The sequence below is a fragment of the Armigeres subalbatus genome, chromosome 3, assembly GCF_024139115.2.
Source record: "Armigeres subalbatus isolate Guangzhou_Male chromosome 3, GZ_Asu_2, whole genome shotgun sequence".
NCBI classification, from domain to species: Eukaryota; Metazoa; Arthropoda; class Insecta; order Diptera; family Culicidae; genus Armigeres; species Armigeres subalbatus.
This window is the reverse complement of record NC_085141.1, coordinates 115796478-115815152: the sequence shown is the minus strand read 5'-3', so window position 1 is coordinate 115815152 and position 18675 is coordinate 115796478. Positions and strand designations below refer to the sequence as shown.

General features: G+C 40.3%; 1 protein-coding gene across 9 annotated transcripts in view; it reads left to right on the top strand.

Annotated features, from left to right (window-relative positions):
• LOC134220600 (voltage-dependent calcium channel type A subunit alpha-1) overlaps nucleotides 1-18675 on the top strand; it is a 283554-nt gene that overhangs the window by 225265 nt on the left and 39614 nt on the right. The window contains exon 28 of one of the 9 annotated variants that reach the window (XM_062699698.1): nucleotides 11494-11715. The exons of the other annotated variants lie outside the window; for them this stretch is intronic. Within the exon in view, the coding sequence (XP_062555682.1) occupies nucleotides 11494-11715 (222 nt within the window). Of the gene's footprint in view, nucleotides 1-11493; nucleotides 11716-18675 lie in introns of those variants that run through there. 9 annotated transcript variants of the gene reach the window in all.

The following is an 18675-nucleotide window of genomic DNA, read 5'->3' as shown; positions in this document are numbered from 1 at the left end:
AATCTTGGCTACTTCGTTATGGCGAAGAATAGGCTGAATCAGCTAAGGCTGAATACCCGGACGCGATATGCTAGATCGTCTATCCTACTGAATTGCACTTCCTGCAGCGGTCCTCCACATTTTTGTGCAATATATCAATACCAAATTTTCGAAACGACTCATCTGCTTTAGTAAACAAAGATTCAAAGGTAGATTTGACGAATCTGAAAGCAATCCCACGCAAAATACGATGAAGGCTTCTGCTACCTGTTGATGGTGTTGGTTTGCCTGGGAGAGCTATCAGATTCGTCAAATCGACGTTTGAATCTTTGTTTACTAAAGCAGATGAGTCGTTTGTATCGATATATTGCCGATAGTTCTTCGTCGCAATTACCCGGTCCTGGATGGTTACCATGAATCCTTCTGTTTCTGAGTAGAGTTCACCCCGCACTAGCCACGTATTCGACGACTTTGTCGATAGATTCCAGCTTCAGTTGATGTGGGTGCGTCCCATGCAACTCCTTCTGCTACCACGATGCGGTCATCACGTCGACAGTTTTGATGTCGCAAATCAGCTGATAGTCCTCCTGCACCAGATGCAGGACACTGAATCCGTGGTCAGATTCACACACAGCGCGATAGATTTCGGGGCGGTTCTGGCTTTCCACAAAGTATCTCCACAAATGCTGAATCTGGGAAACACATAGTGACGCCTCTTCCTCCTACTGTACGTGGTGGGGTGACTCTCTCAAGGCACGATTTTGGATGGCGCATGCGATGCTTAATGAACGCCACTCGTACTGCTCATTCTAACGCCTCCAGGTCAAACTTGGTCCACTTCACCACCACGAAACTGCACGTCAACAAGGACACGGCAAACGTGTTTATCGCCTTCACTTTCCTGCAGCCGACAAGAAGCTTTTCAAAATACGGTTGGCGTGATGCAAGAACTTCTCCTACAGCTCCTTCTTGATAATTGTGTGGCGAGTTCCCTTCAGTTGCAGGAAACCTAGGATCTTGTACGTTTCGCCTTCAACCATGTTTTGAATTTCTTCCTGTTCGTTGACGCGGAAACTGTCGGCATCCACCAGGTGACCCCAGCGTAGATGTATGGATCGACATTTATCAATTCCAAACTCTATCCGTATGTCGTTGCAGAAATTGGTGCAGCTTCTCCACAGATTCCGCAAACAGCTTCAAGTCGTCCATAAAGAAGGTGTGGGTAATGTTTGTACTCCTTTTCCCACTCTTCAAATGATAGCCATAGTTGTGTTGGTTGAGTGCTCTGCTAAGAGGGTTAATGGCAAGGCAAAACCATAAAGGACTAAAGGTATCGCCTTGGAATATGCCCCTCCTGATGCTGAGAGTCCTGGACCGTAACACCTTTTCTACATCGGTAATGTGTAGGGATGTGCTCCACATCCCCATAGCGTGCTGCATTAGCCTGATGACGTTACCGTCTATCTTATACAACTGCAGTACCTTAAGAAGGTACGAGTAAAGTACTGAGTCGTATGCTTTTTTAAAGTCGATATACCCCATGCTCAGGTTTCTTTGCTTGTGGGTGGCTTGTTCAACAAGGACTGCAACAATGATGACCTGATCCTTGCAGCCTCGAGTGTTGCGTCGACATCCTTTTTGTTCCTCGGTCATAAGGTTGTTGACGTCGTAATGGTTCTGCACGCTCCTTGCTATTACTGATGACAGCACTTTGTACAGACTCGAGAGGCACGTTATTGGTCTGTACTTGGCTGGATTCGAAGTGTTCCGATCCTTTGGCATGCCTTGCGGGCGCGTTCGCAATCCCAACAGCAGCCACTGCAGCCGAATACACGATAAACTGCAGCTCCTCAAGGTTCTCCACGGTTTCCAAGTCTTCTTCTTATTGGCATTACATCCCCACACTGGGACAGAGCCGCCTCGCAGCTTAGTGTTCATTAAGCACTTCCACAGTTATTAACTGCGAGGTTTCTTAGCCAAGTTACCATTTTGCATTCGTATATCATGAGGCTAACACGATGATACCTAATGCCCAGGGAAGTCGAGACAATTTCCAATCCGAGAATTGCCTATACCGGCACCGGGAATCGAACCCAGCCACCCGCAGCATGGTCTTGCTTTGTAGCCGCGCGTCTTACCGCACGGCTAAGGAGGGTTTCCAAGTACTGTGGCAAAATATCCTGGTTGGATGCTTACTGTACTCGTCAACCGATAGGAGTACTGCAACTTGGGTGTCCGATGCTGGGACATGGAGTTTTTCCCACGGAGCTGTGTAACTGCTGTCCCCATATGATTGGCTAGTTTGTCCTTCAATTGCTGTCGTTGCAATTCCACTGTTGGTTCTGGAGCGGCGGGTGCAATCAAATCGCTCGATCTTGCATCTTCCTCCTCTCCTAGTTTCCTCCGCACTTCCCGCTTGATGTACTCTACGTCTTCTGGAGTCAGCATATTATGTGACATAATAGCTCTCTGGCGTGTGTACAACTTGTTCTGGTCAAGCTGGAGTGCAAACCGAGGGAACCTCTCATTGAACATCTCCAGCATCGCCGGTCTGCCGGACATATCCGTCTCCATCCTGGTGCAAACGTAGGAGCAACGGATCACGTACTGATTCATCTCCCTTGTCCACATGATCCGTTGCCGTGTGCGGCCCGCCAACATGAGTGATTGACGTCAATCAACCACAGCAACATCAGCAGGTGCAGCATTGGCTTGGTGATTTCTTCTGCTGCCGTTTCTGTTCTGCCTTTGCGATACGGGCTGAGCCCGATGACTAGAGGGTCGCTGTTGCACCTCTCCTTCCTCTAGCCACTGGCCGCTCGCTCTGTCCCTCGTCTCAGGACTAGCTTGAAAAGGGGCACCCTTCTCGAGCAATCGCATGGGTAGTCATCCACAATTACTATGCTATCATTAGGACCCATTTGAGTAACAATCCACTCTAGCAGCACCAACTTTATTACTAGACTGGATTGTTACTCAGGTGGAGTGTAAATCACACAAAAAATGTATTTTCTTTGGCAGTGAATGCACACAAAATGCGCGACTTGATGCATTCACGAACATCAAGTAATAACTACCACCAAAGTTTTTTTTACTGCTCGATGACGAGGACGATTATGACGATACACGGAGAAGGTGCTTTCGAAAAGCTAACAAAATTTGGTCTGATCGTGTGGATTTTGGAAATATCTTTTCCTTTTATTCGTATACAGGACCGGGACTACAGGATGCTGACAATGGTGACTCGACGGTAACGAGAGGGCATGGGGTTTCCATGAGGCAGCCAGGCAAGCGTCTTAAAAAAGAGAGTATGCTTGGCAATCGTATTGAGCTACGGACAAAAATGACTTCAGGGCAGGAATTGAACTAACATTAATGGAACTCGCCTGTGTAGACTGGCCGGGTGACCCTTCCTCCGGGACTTTAAGGCTTCCAATGTATTGAGTCATTTTGAGTTAGGAACTAACTTGGTTACTTTGACCATGGAAGACTCACTCACTCATGTGTCCTGAGCACTCGTAAGGGTATACACTCAGCCTTCTTTTTACGGCACTTTTTTATACGTCACTTCGTTTTACGGCACGTGGCACGTAAAAATAATTTTAAGCAATATTGTCATCCAAAAGTAAACCAATTAGAAGGCACTCTCAGAAACCCAAAGAGCTAAGTAGCTGTTTTGTATCTTCAGGTCATCCAAGAATTGCTACTGGATTTTACACGCTTAACCAAGACCTTAAGATCTACACCGCCACAATAGATCAAATATCTGGTCGCAGTGGATATTGTACACGACAGAAAAAAAAAAGATCTACACACATAACCAAAGGGTTAATACCTATTTGATCCATGAAACTAAATTGGATATGTCTTCAACAACTGTTCAGTTTCAGTTCATGCAAGAATTCCCTGGAGTATAGGCCTTGAAGTCTACACGTGTAACCAAGGGGTTGAAATCTTTTTTTAAATAATACATTCCCCATTTGATCCAAGAAACCAAATTGGAATCGTTTTCAACAACTGTTCCGTTGAAGGTCATCCATTGGAATTTAGGTGCTAAGGTCTACACGCGTAACCAAAGAGATGTGATCTTTTTTTTTAAATGGTTCATGTCCTATTCGATATAGAGACCCAAATTGGATACGCCTTCAATAAATGTTTTTTTTTTTTCAGTTCATCCAAGAATTCCTTGGAGTATAGGCCTTGAAGTCTTCACGCGTAACCAAAAAGCTGCTTTATCTTGTTTTCAATGGTTCATGTCCTATTCGATCTAGTGAACCAAATTGGATACGCCATTAATAACTGTTTCTTCGCAGTTCATCCTTCACGCGTGACTGAAAGGCTGTTATTTCTTTTTTTTAAATGGTTCATGTCCTATTCGATCTAGTGAATCAAAGCGGATACCCTTTCAATAGCTTTTCCTTTCCAGTTCATTCAAGAACTCCCTGGAGTAATGGACTTAAGGTATACACGCGTAAACAAAGGGTTATTCTTTCTATTTGAAAATGCACTTTTTAATACATAGAAAAGAATGGAGTCGCCTCAAATAACTGTTTTGTCCTAGGTCATCCAAGAATGGCATGGAATGTATGCCTTAAAGCGTACACGCGTAATTAAAGGGCTGATATCTGGTTTAAAAAATGTTTCATGCCTTCTTCAATCCGTAGAATAAAACTGTACACGCTTTCAATAACTGTTTTTTTCCAGGTCATCCAAAACTTTCCTGGGATATACTACCGTTAGACGCATAACTGTCCCATGTAGATAGGAATCACAGCAAACATGGGACAAATATGCCTAAAACTACGGTATCTATCAGATAAGGAAAATAGTTTTGGTGAAAAACGCTTGCTTTCTATGGAATTGATGGAACAATGTTAGTTTACAGAATAAGTCGCCCAAATCGCAGATCAGTCCCGATTTCTGAAAGGAGCAGACAAATCTTTTGTCATGCGTTATGACCTTCAGGCCTGTACTCCAGTTCTTGGAATTCTTAGATGGTTTGGAATGGAACAAATGTTGAAGGCATGTCCAACTTGATTAAAGAAACGTAAGGAATATTGATGTTTGGTTCGCTGGTAGCATGTACCATATCAAAAATACCTATAGATGTCAGTTCATGCGTAGAGGCCTGAAAGCCTAAGCTCCAGGGAGTTCTTGGAAGCTCTAGAATATGTGAAAATAACATATACAATTCGTATTTTTGGATTGCTATGATTATGTATATTTTTAAAATTGTCCCAAGATCAATAAATTAAGTTAAAAATTAGTTATTGAAACAAAAAACTTTTTACGCCCTCCCAATAAGTGCCGTAAAAGGAGGGTTGCGTGTATAAGGCCAAGGAAAAAAGATTTCCGTCCTAGGAGGTTGCCTGGGCTCAGGTCAGATTCCTCTATTCTTCTATTTATTTATTGAGGCTACGTTGCCACAAGCCCCTGGGTCTGCTTGCGTCGAAATGCGGTGTCTTGACTAATCTGATTGGTTCTCCATGTGATTCGTAAATTTGCAAAAGCAGCTCTAGCCTTCTTGATCCGGGCTACCATGACAATCTTTATTCCGCTGTCCGACACCAACTGGCTGTCAAGATGTTGAATGTTTTCGACCACTTCCACTGGTTGCCCGTCTACCGTCTTGGTCTTGCTAGCCTACGATTTGGTCTTATTCACGTTGATGGTCAGATCGTTCAGCCTACTCTGCATATCAGAGCGCCATTGTATGAGCATGATGACCGTGCATTTCATAGTTTCTACTCGGTGAATGACCAGAGCAATCGCAATTGCACAAGGAACCAATGGATGGAAGCATGGGATTTGCTCTCCAACCTCAATGTGCACAGTCCGAAAGCTCTAATATTCTGAATAGTCGATAACGGCGCTGGCCACGTCCTCACGGTTTATCGGGGATGGGAAGGAATTGATGATGCAATCACTAGCGCAACTACAGTTGTCTCATCGATTACGATGAGGAACAGTAGCGGAGATAGAATACATTCTTGCCTTACTCCAGCGATTACCCGAATGTAGTCAGACAAAGCTACGTTATGCAGGTTCGGCTCGTAAAAGCCTCTTAGTGCGCTACGAGGCTGACGATTTTGTCCGGAGCTCCCTTTCGTCTAAGGAAGCTCCGTAGCTTTTCGTGGTTTATACGATAGAAAGCTTTTTCGTAGTCAATGAATACCAAATAGAGAGACTCTTGGAATTCGTTGACTTGCCAGGATGATATGGAGCGTGCCTGTTGTCATTGGAGAGCCATATGAATTTTCTACTGCATTCGATATAGGAACTTTGCACAGAACTACTGGAATCCAAACCATTTGGGCAGAATTGAAATAATTTCCAGAACATTTTGGAGAATCAAATAGGTCTGTAGTAGCTTTTAAAAGTCATGAGTGAAATTAATAATCTCAATACATCTTTTGGGTTGTTTATCGATGCACGGATACATCATTTGGGACATGGTTGCTTGAGTATCCTATATAACGAATTCCAGGACATTTTTGAAAGCCAAAAACGTCTGTAGAAGCTTTTAAAGGTGGGTGTGTACATATCAACTTAATGGAACTTCTGGAATATATTTCAATGCGCCAATACATCATTCAGGTCTTGGTTGATCAGATAGATCCAGTCTCTGATCACCAGGACGTTCTGAAGAACTTGGATTAATTTTGTTTACATTAAACAGTCTATAATGTTATGTTCTATGATCACATACATATCCTAGGAAATATTTATTCTCTTGAGACATTTCGTGTCTAGACATATTTGCTGATACATTTAAGGATATGTACTACAGAACAGTTTGGACGGCTTAGGACACATAAAACACATTTTTTCAATACCTTTTAACTTAGGTTTCGCATAATTCCATATTCCTATGTATCCCTAGAAATACCTCAAAACCTGGCCAATAGCCCATATAGAGATCAAGATCCTTGTAACTTTCGATCAAAAGTTTTTAATATTCTCCGTATATTGAGGTTAGATTTCATTGGAAACTAATAAGAAGGCTTAGGAAATTCGATTTTCGGCAATCTAAACCAATGGAATGCAACCTTTTGTGATTGCCGAGAATCCAACATTTGAAAGCTCATTCACGCTTTCGGCAAAACGCCGAGACAATCGGTATTCTTAATTTAATTTGTTTTCGAATCTCCAAACTTCCTATTCTTAACAAAACAATAGAGATCAAACATTTCTATCTAAGCAAGAATTGCTGCGAAAATTATATTACATTAATTAAACATACAGCGATTCGTTTTAAAATCATTTTGCTGGAAAAGTAATTAAAACTACTGCAATGAACGGATTGTCTATACAAAGCACTTACTTACTTCCAATACAATCGATGAATGTTTTTCACTTCGGCCTAATCACTATAAATAATTCGATATAGATAACGTAGTGAGTTTTTTAATTGCAGACATATTCAAGATTACAAAACATCATGTAGTGACTTATGGATGGTCAGATGTAGTCACTAACGATTTCATTTCTTCAGTCACTATTTCTTACCAAACCAAGTTATAATCATTTACCAATCCTCAACAGACCGAGTCATTCCCAAATCCTTACCTGTACAGAACTCATTCATCCTTTACCGCTTTCTGTGTACCATTTATTGCAGACATCATTAGCGGCCCGTTTTGTCCTTGTCCAACCATGTTGCCCCGATGAAAGATACTGAAGGGCCCCAAACGCTTCTACGCTCGTGGCAATACAGAGAACTCGAGCAGAAACACGCAGCGTGAGGTCCTCCAAAGCGCGAGCTGTGTTACGACATGTTCTGGCGAGATATCGACCTCACCGAAACGGGAGGAACAGATTCACAATTCGCCCCTCGAGAGAACATTGCTATCGCCCTTCCTGGGCCAGAACGGTGGCCAATCGTACAGAGCGAAGATCTGACACTGCTCAACATGTGCCCCCACAACATGATCCCTCCAAAGGTCTTGTGATTCAATCTGTAACTGAAACGAACTATCTCGCGAACGATGAGAACTGGACAATCCTGTAGCTGTTCTTCCTTCTTATCTTCCTACGAGTATTTTTAAATCCAACCTCGCAAATATTGTTCGAACGATCCGTACGAAAAACTTGGCACTTGGACCAACGAGGAGCTGACACGTCCCACTCCTTCCCGCTTTAATATACCAAGACTCATCTCCCACTGACTCTGTTCTTTTATGGCTAGAACTACCAAACCAGTTGAGTTTTTGAATAGGTAATTAATGAACATCATTTTAGTCACAAGAAAGTAGTTTAGTCAGGACATTAGTTTCATCTTTTTTCTAGACGTGCTCGATTTTGTTGAATTCAATTTGTCCCACTAGTGATAAATCAGCTCAATGTAAAATACAGTCCTCCGCTCCAAATCACTGCCGACTTTTTTTGGAATGAAACAGTTCTGCAGACTTTGCTCATACTGGTTTTCTATTTTGAATCTAAATGTTGTACAGCAAACTGAGTGCGTTGTTTATTCCGATCACATTATATGAAATTTATTATAAGAACTGCACCAAATCTACAAATCTCTCCAACTCGAACTTTCCTTGACATTTCATTGCTATTGAACTAACATCGATTTTGCGTGTATCCACGACAGTTGAGTTCTTCTGTAGACAACATTTACTCTACTAGATTGGTGGAAACGTATTGATATTTCCCACAAATACTGAATATAGATCACATGAGATCTGAGTGACACGAATTGAAGTTGAGTAATGCAATTATAAGCTTTACTTTATATATCGGATAGAAGTTTTACAATTTATTAAGAAGAACGCAACTAATCCTTTCAGGATATATTTATTAAGCTTCTAAAACTTTTCAAATGTTGTTGTACAACTCAAACACGTATTCTGTCCATTTTTCTTTAAAGTGGGCCAACTTATCGTATGTTTTAAAAAGTCCGTTACAAATATTTCATAAAAATTATGCCCTACTGGTCTACGAAAGGTTTAGGTGGGGGGAAGGGGGGTTGATGTGGGGGTCGTGTATAATAAAAAAATAGATATTAAAATAAAGAAAATAAATAAAATTTTGTTCAATAATGTTTTGAAAATCCTCAAAATTTACCGAAAACCTTTTTGTTGCCCCCTTAAAATATTATTTTTAGGCAAAAAATCCTACGGGTGGGACATAATTTTTTTCAAATATTTGTATCGGCCTAAATTGGGAAATATAGTTTTTTTTTAGAAAAATCGTTCAGAATCAAACAACTGGATCAACAACAACTTATCTAACATCCTTACTCGACTTACGATGAATTACGGTTTCTTGCACTGAGAAATGACCTTTGTGCAATGGGTTTATAATGTGTGATGAACTTATATCAATATAAAAATTTCACAATAATAAGGAAACAAAAAAAAAGCTTGATAAGATAATTCTCCGGTAGATTATCCGGTAGATTATTATGTACTTAGGGTGACTTGGTGAAGCACTATGTATCATATTATGTTTGATATCCTTCGACTCATTCTATCTTAACACCTCTCAATTCTGGAGATACAAATTTCGGTTTTCAGCCGTTTGATGTAATTGTAAATGCATCAGCATGCATATTGCGAGTAGGTTCATAACGTGATAATTTTTCAAAGTCATAACTGTCGTAGAAACAACGATTTGCATAGCGACTGAAATGATGATGATAGAGGATTTTCTGTGCTTCCAGTATTACGTTCCTGATGATTTAAAAGGAGGGATAACAATCCCGTATGAAGTTACAATCAAGTAAAGAAAATAAATGAAATAGCACTTACTCGTCTTATGACATGCTACTCAATATATTCATTTTAACCAGATTAACCATTTATCCCAAGGTGCTAATTTTCTGAAGGTTACCATTTTGAAATAAATTGCTATTTGTTCGATTTTCTCCAGGCCAAAATGCCTATTTTGCCAAAATAGTCCTTTCCTTCTTCTTCTTCTTCAATGGCTCTACATTCCAGCTGGAACTTGGCCTGCTTTTCAACTTTTCAACAATTCGCATTTCCTCAGTTGATGATCATCATATGATTAATACGGCCTTCCTCAGCCTTTCGGTGAGATGCTCTGGTGGCTGGGATCGATTCCCAGTCCAGTTTACGGCATTTTTGGGTCGACTTCCCTGGGCATAAAAGTATTATCGTGGTAGCTTTATAATATGCGGTAGCAAAAATAGTAACTTGGCGTAGAAACCTCGCAGACCATAACTGTGGAAGTGCTGAGTGAACACCAACTTGAGAGAATGCCAAATAAAAAGAAGAGATATTATCATAATCGAAAGGATATTAAAATAATCATCTTCGTCATTATTTTGACATCCGTTGCAATTCACCACAATAAGGTTCTGAACGATTTTTCTTGGAATTATATTTCCTCTAACTGGGGTTCGTCGAACTACCTATTTATTACGGAAAAAAGGTAGGATTCAGATTTGCAAGTTCCTCTATTGAGGACTTAAAAATAGCGGATAATGATCCGCAAAAATTGGATAGCACTTGTCCTATATTTAATCAATAAATTTATCAGTATCATCTTTCATAGCTATAGCTGCTTTTAGATGAGTAGATATCACAACTTTTAGCTTTAGATTTCTTAGTCATGCTTATGATTGAAAATGAATTTTCGATTCCTGTGGCGTCTGAAATTTCTCATTTAGTGAACATTTCTAGTTCTTTTCCTTTTTCAAAATTTTTAGTTTCATTTTCTAGATTCAAACAATAGCGATTTCAAACCACACTACCACAAACAACAGATTCAACATTCAATTGGTCAATCGCAACATAACATGATTTGTAAATAAAGGAGAAACATTTTTTTTTTTCTGAGTCACATTCCTGTGAATGATGGTAACTTTTTGTGCATGTGAATTGAACAGATTTTCCAATTTTTATTCAAATAGTTTTTTTCTCATATCTCGGTATGCATGCTTTTAAACCTTTACAGTTTGAACTTTTACACCGTTTTAAATCTTTGCTTCGTTTTTTTTATGTTTTAATAAACTGACAAAAGTGTATATACAGATTGAATTTGAGTTCCCTTAAACAAGAGAAATAAAAATTTTCCAAAGGCTAAATCTAAGAATGGAAAAGTTAATTTCTATTTCTCATCAGCAACGAATCAAGGAACTCTTTTCTAGCATAGATTATTTTCTGAGTTTGTATAGGCGTTCCTTGATGCGTGAACTGCCTGTTTGAAAACACTGACCCAATTATTAAAATTAACACAATAAATTTTTCTCAACTATTTAATATATTTTGTTTGTTTGTTTTTATGCTTCAATTAAAATTCGCTTCCGCTAAATCTTACTTACAAAAAAAAATCTACTGTAAAAACGAATTAAACTGTACCATACCAAAATGCCGTCACTCGCAAACCTCACCATCCGGATCAATTTCACACATTGCACGTGTTGCCCAATCACCGGGTTTGGCTGCCAAATCGAAACACAAACCCCTTCCCAATCAAAATCACTAAAACATTCGCAAAAAAATATCAACTCGCCAAACCGCCACAAAACCACTCCACCTGTAGAAGCCATCACTCTTCAATGCGATACTCGATATGGCCGCCCTCGACAAAACCGGCGGCTCACGGACCGGCTCGCTGAGCATCGAGAACGGCGAGGGGGTCAACTCGCAGACCCATCTCCTGTATGCGCAGCAGGCGAACGGCAGCAACCACGAGATCGACCACGAGGGCACACTGGCCAGCCTCGCCCGCCGGAACACCAAGCGCAAGCGGTCCTTCAGGTAGGTGCTACGGTGCTCCCAATGAGCCGTTTTAAAGTATTCGGTTGCTCTTATCTCTCTTTCCCTTAATTATATGGTTTCGATTCTCATGGGCGGGTACGCGAATCCATGTATTTGACCCCTACGAACCCTTTGTAGTCTCACAAATATAACCCAAGAATCTGATGGATGCGACGATGTTGGACAAGCGGATGCTTAGAATTAGAGCATTGAATATTTTGCCAAATATAAAAGTGACCACTTTCCTCACGGTGTCTTTGTCCGAAAAGGCTTATTTTCAAAAAATCAGTATCTCTAAAACACCCACTAACAAAATTAGCTCTTCCGCGTAGGTGCATTTTCAAAATGTTCTATCGGGGATCATTTTTCCATTCATTTTGGGAAGGGTTAAAGCGGCTATTATTTGAGATTTCTATGGAGTACCACCAAAAATAGTGAAAAAAAAAAATTGTTTTAGATCACCCGACAGAACGTTTTAGAACATTACCCACTATATGAAAAAAGAGATCATTTGCTTTCACGTGGTTGGTGTTTCAAAGATACTAATTTTTGAAAAATAATATTTCATAGAGACACCGTGTCCTGAGGGAACCTGATTCTGCGCTCTGTCAAGAAAAATTGTAACAGAACCGATTAATCATGAGAAACTTGGGCAGCTTCATTGAACTTAGATAATGGAGGTCTAAAATCCTAATTTCCAGGAAAATGTCTTACTTAGATGATATTGGAGGTTGATTTCGGTAAGTAAGCCGCAATATGAGTATCAAACTTCCTGAAATTTCATCAGCAGATTGATCTTTGTTTGTTGTTTTGGGTCCATCAGAAGTGCAATCCTTCGATGAATACAATTGTTTTTAACATCATCTTATGCGAATTTTCAAATATTTTCATTTATGATATATTTTTATGATGCTGGGAATTCCTCCAGGAATTTCTCTGGGAATTCCTCCAGGAATTCCTCTGGGAATTCCTCCAGGAATTTCTCTGGGAATTCCTCCAGGAATAACTCTGGGAATTCCTCCAGGAATTACTCTGGGAATTCCTCCAAGAATTACTCTGCGATGATCCGGAACTTCCGGAGAACCACTTACTGCTCCGGAGGTCCTCTCAGAGGACCTGTTAGTGGCCACCTGGAGTCAATGACTGAGTGATAAGAAATAGTCGCATCTTACTGGGGCAAATGGGAAGAATCAACCATTTCTCCGGATGTTCCAGGGCTTCCGGAAGACCACTTGGGTCAGAGAGATCAATGAGAGGTAGGATAGATAAAAAAAATGGGAAACAAGATCTTTAGATTATTCCAAGAAGATTGATACCCATATTGTTGGGGTTCCATTGAAAAATACTTATGACCTCTCTTGACTCCTCTGGGAACCTATTCTGCCTTTTCGAATGTTCACACGTCTGATGGGCGCAAAATAATCATAACATCAACTTGATGTGGAAATTTCAAAAACTCCAATACCGAAATCCAAGGTCAGTGTTACCGAATCAGGACATGTGCCCGGAAATCCGAATTTCTCGGACATCAGCATGACTGAACCGATCTAACCCAACAATAGGACAGTAAAGAAGAAAGTTCGGAATCGAATGATCCCAGAACTGTTGGAATCGGTTGAAACTTGCATAAGATACAAGCATATCAGTTTGGTGGGTACCCGGGTACCCTGATGGCCATTTAAAGGGTAAATAAAAATCGAAACCCCTTCCTCCACCCCTGCTTGATCAAAGCTTCCGTTAAACCCGTTAACAATCGATTTTAATCGTCATTATTGTGGATCTGACAAAGTTTCAACGTCTTGCTATGAAAAATCATTCAGATATCGTGAATTGAATTCCGAACAGGTACCCGGGTATCCAGCCGGCCACATAAGGGTTAAGGATTTGTACGATAACGGAATCAAAAATAACTCAAGGTATTTTGAAAGGTTTGGGTCATGACAATAATTAGAACAGAAGGAAGGATCTGATTTACGATCCAGAATTGTCCTTGATCCAGAAGAAGAAGAAGAAGAAAAAGAAGAAGAAGGTGTTTATACATGCCCTTAGAGGCCATGAACCCCATGGGTTACTATTAGCTTTGTATCGAGCCCAGTTGTCTTGGTAGACCAATTGATCTGAACTCCAGAATGATTTGGAGAACTTCCAACATCCGGTTTGGACATATCTAGATCGTAAATTATGTGCATGGCCTCTAAGGGCCTGCATGGGCACCATGAGCTATTGGTTTCATACCAAGCGTAATTGACCTGGTAGACCAAGACTCTGAAGTTCGGAATGGTTTGGAGAACCTGAAACATCTGTTGAAATATTGTCTCTAAAGTAGTATTGGGTACATTTCTGAGAAAAAGAAAAACAGTAATAAAACCGTTCATGCACGATATTCGTGTGCAATTTTCGTTAAGTTATCTGTGCCACATAAAAGTGGCGAAGTAGACTTCCTCCGACGATTACAGGATGTAGGTGTGGCTGAATCATTGCTAAATCAAATCCGGGTCAATATGACCCGAACACCGTTACTGTGAGTTTTATTTAGCCCTTCAGGAACGTTGTACAAAGTTGGTCAATGTTCAGGAAATACGGGTTCTTTGGGGAAGTTGACCTCAAATAAACTACAGAATCGATTGAGCGAATAAAAAATGTTGGCGAGAAAGGTCAATTTCCATGTTTTTTTTTCGGGAAATTGTTCAGGATTTTCACAGATGGTGCTTCGAAATACGGATATTTTTCAGAATTTCCAACAGAAAGTTCTTCGGAATCTCCACAGCAGAATCGGAAAACTTTTTGGTATATTCACGGGAAGCTCTATTGAATTTTCACAAGAATATTCGGAATAAGAAATTTTTTGGACTTCAACAAATTTCCGAAAGACATTTGGCTGAATTCCATTTGACTGAAACGGTTATTAGGTTGAAAGCGGTCGGTGGAAAATTACAATTAGCTGGAAGCGAAATACGACCGAAAAGGCATACAGACAAACTAGTAATTTGACCGAAAAAGTTGTTTATTCTAACATATCGTTTGGCACAAATAGTCGATCACACGGCCAAAAATGTCATTTACTGAATGGATAATACGGCCTTGTCGGCTATACATCCCTTTTTGTCAAACCTTCATTTTGGTTAGAAGACCAGTTCAGTCGTATGTCCATTTTAACTTGCAACATTTGCAATCAAATGGTCTTTTCTGCCAAACGACCATTTTGGTAAATCGATATTTTCTGCAAAATGACCAGTTATATTTCGGTCAAATGACATTTTCGGTCAGAAGGGTGGTTTGGCCCTTTCCGTCATTTGGCCGAAAGTCATTCAGAGGAAATTCATTGGTTCCAATACTTCTTGGCCAAATAACACATTAAGTCGATATTTGTTTAGCCGAATTCCATTTGGCCAAAGCATTTTTGAAGTCGAAAATGGTTTGGCCTAAAATAGCATTTGTCTAAAGCGACATACGGCCGCAATGGTAATTTGATCAAAAAAGTCGTTTTTCTAACAAATCATCTGGCCAAAAATGGTCGAAAATATCGTTTGGCTGAAAAGGTTACTTGGCTGAAAATGAGGTTTGCTCGAAATGGTCGATTACCAGAGAAGGCCATTTGTCCGAACGGATTATACGGCTGAAAATGACAGTTGCCGAACAGATTATATGTCTACTAGTTCGGCCAAACGGCCCTTTCTGACGAATGACCATTTCGGAAAACTGACCATTTCGGCCAAACGAATGTTTTGACAAAACGACCAGTTCGGCCAAACGACACCTTTATTTTTATTTTTATTATTTTTTTATTTATTTATTTATTTACAGTCTTCGACTATGTTATTCATCGTACAGACTGAAAAGCTGAAGAATTAATACGTGACTTGAACATCCGTTTACCTTAATTAAAATCATACAAATGACTGATGACATTAAAACATTCACAACAAACATCAAACGGATTTTTTTTTTGCCCGTACGATGTACGGTGTTTGTGTTTGAAGATTTTAATTCGCTGCATTAATCGTTCAAAAAAGGCACAAAAAGTAGTGGCCCAAGGTGGCCTTCTTGCGGCACTCCGGACGTAATACGGAAAGGAACCGACCTGACTGTCCCGAGTTTCACAGATGCATAACGGTTGTCGAGGTATGAAGCGATCCAAGTGGCTAATCAATCAGGGAAGCTGATTCTTCTGAGTTTCTCCACAGCAAGTTGATGAGGAACTCGATCGAAAGCCTTCGAAAAGTCCACATACACAGAATCGATTTGTTGTCGCTTTTCTATACTATCGATTAGCATAGACACATAACTCATTAGATTCATAGTAGTCGACCGCTTCTCAATAAATCCATGTTGTTCGGTAACTATGATGTGTTGAACTGCTGGGTAAATAAAATCCAGCATCATACTTCCGAAAACTTTGGCGAGGCAGCTGAGAATAGAGATTCCCCTGCAGTTCTGAACGTCGTTCACATTTCCGAATTTATGAATAGGAGTTATTGAAGATCTTTTCCAAGTCGAAGGGAAGGTTTTCTCTACGATTGAGCGATTGAAAAGCAGTGCAGCCGATGGAGCAAGTGAATCGGAGCACTCTTTGATGAATAATGGTTAGAGGCCATCTTCACCTGGTCCTTTGGAGCCATCGACATCGCGAATTTCTTCCGGACATCTAATTCCGTGAAAGTTGTAGCAGCTAGGTTAAGATCGTAGGTCTGCAGTCCGTTCAGGTACGCTTCAACCAAAGGTGGTGAGGTATTACTTAACACGCTTTGAAAGAACGACGAGAATGGACTTGCTGACTCGATCAGCGTTGAAGACGTTTCACCAAGATAGTTGTTTGAGGAGTCCCGCGAATTGACGTACGGTTTCGCAAGTATATCCAAAACTGCTTCGGGTCATCCTTCATGTTACTCTCCAGCCGAAAAATATATGAGCGAAAGCGTGATGCGTTCAATGAATTAAATTGGCATTCTAAATCCCGCACCAGGGCCTTACGATCATCATCTCTCGATTGAAAAAATCTCCTGCGCCGTAGTCGATTCCGCAAGTTTTGCGACTCTTCGTTCCACCAATGTTGTTAATTTTTCGGCCTCATCGTTTGTCGCTTCATCGGCACATGTCGTTGAAAAATACAATTCAATTCACTATAGAATCGATCTACAGCTTCGTCTAAAGTATCTAAGTGCAAAATCTCAGGCCAATTTACTTGCGAGATCTCAATATTCAGTTCCTCATAATTGCATCGGGTAAAATCATATGATACACTTTAACTGTCAGTATCAAAAGTAGCGTGTACAATTTCAAAAACCGCCACAAACGGCTGGTGATGAGTGATGATCTACATTCATAAGAGGGGGTTGAATTATTTCGCAACTTTTAGATCCGCTTATAAATGCTAAGTCCAGTAGGCTTGGCCGTTTGTCCATTTCGGCCAAATTAAATTTTCGACCAAATGTTTCTTTCTGCCTTCATCACATAAATTCGGCCAGACAACTTTTTCGGCCAAATGACCTGTTCGGCCGAACATTACATATTCGTCATACAAATTTGAATCGGCGTAGAAGAGAATTTTGGCCCGGCGGCGCGACAGATTTTAAACGGCGGCGTGCCAATGCATCCATGCATCCATCATAACATTCTGTATTGAATTTTCCAAGAACTTGACGAGTATCATAGTTCTTCGTCGTAAATGGTGCCATCTATCACTATTTTTCTATGTTTCTTCATACATTTTCCCGTATTGACTTCTAATGAGTTTGGCATTGCCCAAACGTTAAACAATTTGGCTCGAATATTGTCCAGATAATGAGGGCATTAAAGAAAAAGGAATAAGAGGACGGCCTTTCAAAAAATTTAGAGAAGTGTTTATGAGCTACCTCATTGGTCACTTTTCCATGTACCTGTGAGCCTTTTATTCAGCCATATTTACCCGAGACTTCTATCCATTCACTTTTGATATGTTCTCAACTGAGGAGGAACTAATTTTGGGGGGAGTACATGGTGGTTTCGTGTAAATTGGTCATCTGACTGAAAAGATATCTCACTTTTACGCAGTGCGAGTCTCGGAAGATCAAGTCAACCGAGAGATAAGTAAGTTTTTTTTTGCACACGCATACACTCAGAAGTAATGCTGGAACATACATACAAACATTGATACATTTGTAAACGAATCTATAAATTTCGCATGTTTCCAATTGTTTAATAGATTTTGGTAAATTAATATAAAAAATTGTAAGCTGATTGGGAAAAACATCCGAAACTTGGAAAAAATTGAAATAGGAAATATACCACGATTACTAAGTGGATTGATCAAAATTTTCATTAAAACATTAATTGAAATTCGTTGAATTCACAAATTATAAAATCTATTCCATCCATCCGTAAGTCCAACAGAATCCATCCACTTTCGGTGAGCTCCCCCCATACTGAGCTAAACGTACTTCTTCTCCACGGGTGCCAATTCAGTGTTATCTCAGTGTAATTTTGGTTTTGATCTGTATTTCTATCTTTTTCTTACATTTCATATCATCACGTTAACCATCTTCAACTAGGAACAGAAAGGTGAAGTCTCGTTCCGAAACTGGTAACACCTTACAGACACGTGAACCCATGTCCCGTTCGTTGCCTTCCTCGTACCTTTGTTATTCTGTTCCGTAATATCGATATGCTCCGTATTTGTTTTGTTTTTCCCAGTTTCATGTTCTTGCTTTTGGGTTTTGCGGTCCCAGGACCGCTGAGTATTCCCAGTTGTGGTTTTGGTTTCGGTGTGTATTTGATGTTGGTTAACTGTGTGTATGTACACTGAAGTATGATAGTACCATTTCCGAGTATGATGTGTTTTAGGTAACAATATATTATTGTGCCGAATCGCTGTCATCGGGTGTGAAGATGGGTCCGGGGTGAGGATGAGTCGTTTAGCCAAGTTAAGAACAGTAGGTGGTAATTTTTTGATACATAGTGCCACTATGTAGCATATGCAGAGCAGAAT